Here is a 2,362-nt window from a genome sequence, read left to right as displayed (position 1 = left end):
CCGTCATCAACGGAGCCGAGACCAGCACCGCGAAAGTCATGAACAACCAAACCCACCCGGACAGCAACAGCTGCTCCTCCTCGCGGAAGATCGAGCTGACGGCGAGAAACGACGCGGTTAGCGCGAGCAGTAAGTCATCAGCCCCCACCACCGCCACCACCACCACCACGGCTGCTGCCACCGCCACCACTACCAGCAGCACTAACACCACCACCGCCACCAACTCAGGTTAACAAAGACAGATAAAACAAACCAAAAACAAAACCACAACTACCACCATAATCACCACCACCGCCACCACCACCACCACGGCTGCTGCCACCACCACCACCACCACCACGTCCTCGTCGGCAGGGACGCTGAATGACGTCACGAGTAGCGGTGGCGCTGAGAATGCTGGGAGTAGTCTCCCCGAAGACGAGACGAGCACTTTGCTTCCGGACAACAAGCAGGACAGCGGAGGGCGAGCTGTTTACGGGGACCAGCCGTTGGGGAAAGGGGACGAGAAGGTGAAGAAAAATATGTTCGCTCACGGAGAGGGTGAGCTCAGCCGGGATACCATGACCAGCTTCCTTGGCAACGAAGGTCACGTGATGACGCCTTCGAACTCGCAGGATGAGCCTGACGTGAATGAGGTCAAAGGTATTCAGGAGAGCAGCTGCAACAACAATTTCGCCGTAGAGGAGCACGCTGTGAAGGAAAACATGGACGACGACGACGACGACGACGACGATGACGGATGCGATGGTATTGCTTCGGGGAAAGAGAGAAAGATTGACGACGAAAACGAAAACGAAAACGGCGATGACGTGAACGGTCATCTCAACAACGAGGACACACCGCCGGAAGAGCGACCCTTGCTCAGCCCCGAAGCCCCCTCCACGATGACAGACAACGCCAACAACACAAAGCTAAACAGCTCGGCAAGAAATTCCAGCAGCTCCCCACCCCCCTCCACTTTGCCCGTCAAGCCTACCTTCATCGATGTCCCTGTCTGTAACACCCAGCCGGCGGAATCGAAGACCAAAGTCTTCAAGAAACACACAGCGGGAAAACACCTACAAATCGACGCTCAAACCAACAGCATCAAACGCAAGCGCCCTAGCACAGTACGTGACAGAAACCTGATCGCTAACATCAAGACGGCGTTCATGCTCTTTATCGTCACGCTTGTGTTCATCATTGCCTTCCTTCCTGCTCTTCTAATGGCCAACAGCCTCATTCCGTTCAACATGGTTGTCTTCTACGGATACTTCGTCTACAACGTCGCCAATCCGTTCATCTACGCCTTCATGAACCAAACGTTTCGGGAAGACGTCAAAAGGATCATCAAACTTTGCTCACGATGAACGAACACAACCACGTCATTAATTTCTGTGTTGGTTTAAATACATTGACAATACATCATCCCGGGGTATGGGGTTCCCGGAAATGGGGGACTGACCTGGATCTTGTGCGATTGGCTCAGTGGGGACATTGCTTTGGGGAGGAGGAGGAGGAGGAGTAGGAGGAGGAGGAGGAGGAGGAGGAGGAGGAGGAGAAGGAGGAGGAGAAGGAGGAGGAGGAGGAGAAGGAGGAAGAAGAAACGGAAGAAGAAAAGGAGGAGGGCGAGGACGAGGAGAGGAGGACGAGGAGGAGGACGAGGAGGAGGAGGACGAGGACGAGGAGGAGGAGAAGGAGGGGGAGGAGGAGGAGGAAGACAATGCCTATCACTCTAATTCCTCGTGAGAATATGTGCCTGGGCTGTCATTAACCTCAACCCTCCTGCTCTATACCCGAGGTAAATGGTTTGGGATGATTTTTTTTTTTATATCTCACAGCGAACTTACGGGAAAAGACCTTTCTTCAGCTACAGCGATAGCCAGACGTTTTCATGAAGTGTGAGCAAATATTATACTAAAGTTACCATGCGCTGGTTCTGAAAGACATGCTGCTTGTGAATATTGAAGCAATTGATTATGACCGTGATGTGATATTTTTGGAAGCAATCAACCTTGAATGAGACTCGTTAGCGAGGTAGGCGTTGTATTACAGGACAGCTAGTTGTTCTTGATGTCTGACAGCGCCACCTGGTGAGAGAAACATACTACGTGAAAATCGTCCTTGCTCTAAACAGTGAATTCGTATTACGTAGTTCAATAACTCTGCTTATGTGTACAATATTGTCACTCAAAGACTAACAACGCATTATTGACTCTGTTGAGACATGTCAGTGCTCTCCAAAGTTGGCGTAGGTCGAGGTATGAAAAGATGAAAAGGTACCAAGGATCGTAGCTCTATAAAAGGTCGTGTGAACTGGGTTTAGTGGTGCGTGCTATGGCTGGAATTCTTGCTGCGGAACTCAAAGACGCGAGTTCGATTC

At 51.4% G+C, this 2,362-nt stretch overlaps 1 protein-coding gene across 1 annotated transcript; it reads left to right on the top strand.

The window, feature by feature from the left end:
* Positions 1-291: 291 nt before the first annotated feature.
* On the top strand, positions 292-1,506 carry LOC118478543 (muscarinic acetylcholine receptor M3-like). Its single transcript, XM_035972335.1, has one exon. It carries the CDS (start codon positions 522-524, stop codon positions 1,347-1,349), a length of 828 nt encoding a protein of 275 aa, XP_035828228.1. The 5' UTR covers positions 292-521; the 3' UTR covers positions 1,350-1,506.
* The last annotated feature ends 856 nt before the right edge of the window (positions 1,507-2,362 follow it).

This window comes from Aplysia californica, unplaced genomic scaffold (assembly GCF_000002075.1).
Source record: "Aplysia californica isolate F4 #8 unplaced genomic scaffold, AplCal3.0 scaffold00655, whole genome shotgun sequence".
Taxonomy (NCBI): Eukaryota; Metazoa; Mollusca; class Gastropoda; order Aplysiida; family Aplysiidae; genus Aplysia; species Aplysia californica.
This window is presented reverse-complemented; position numbering and strand designations above follow the sequence as displayed.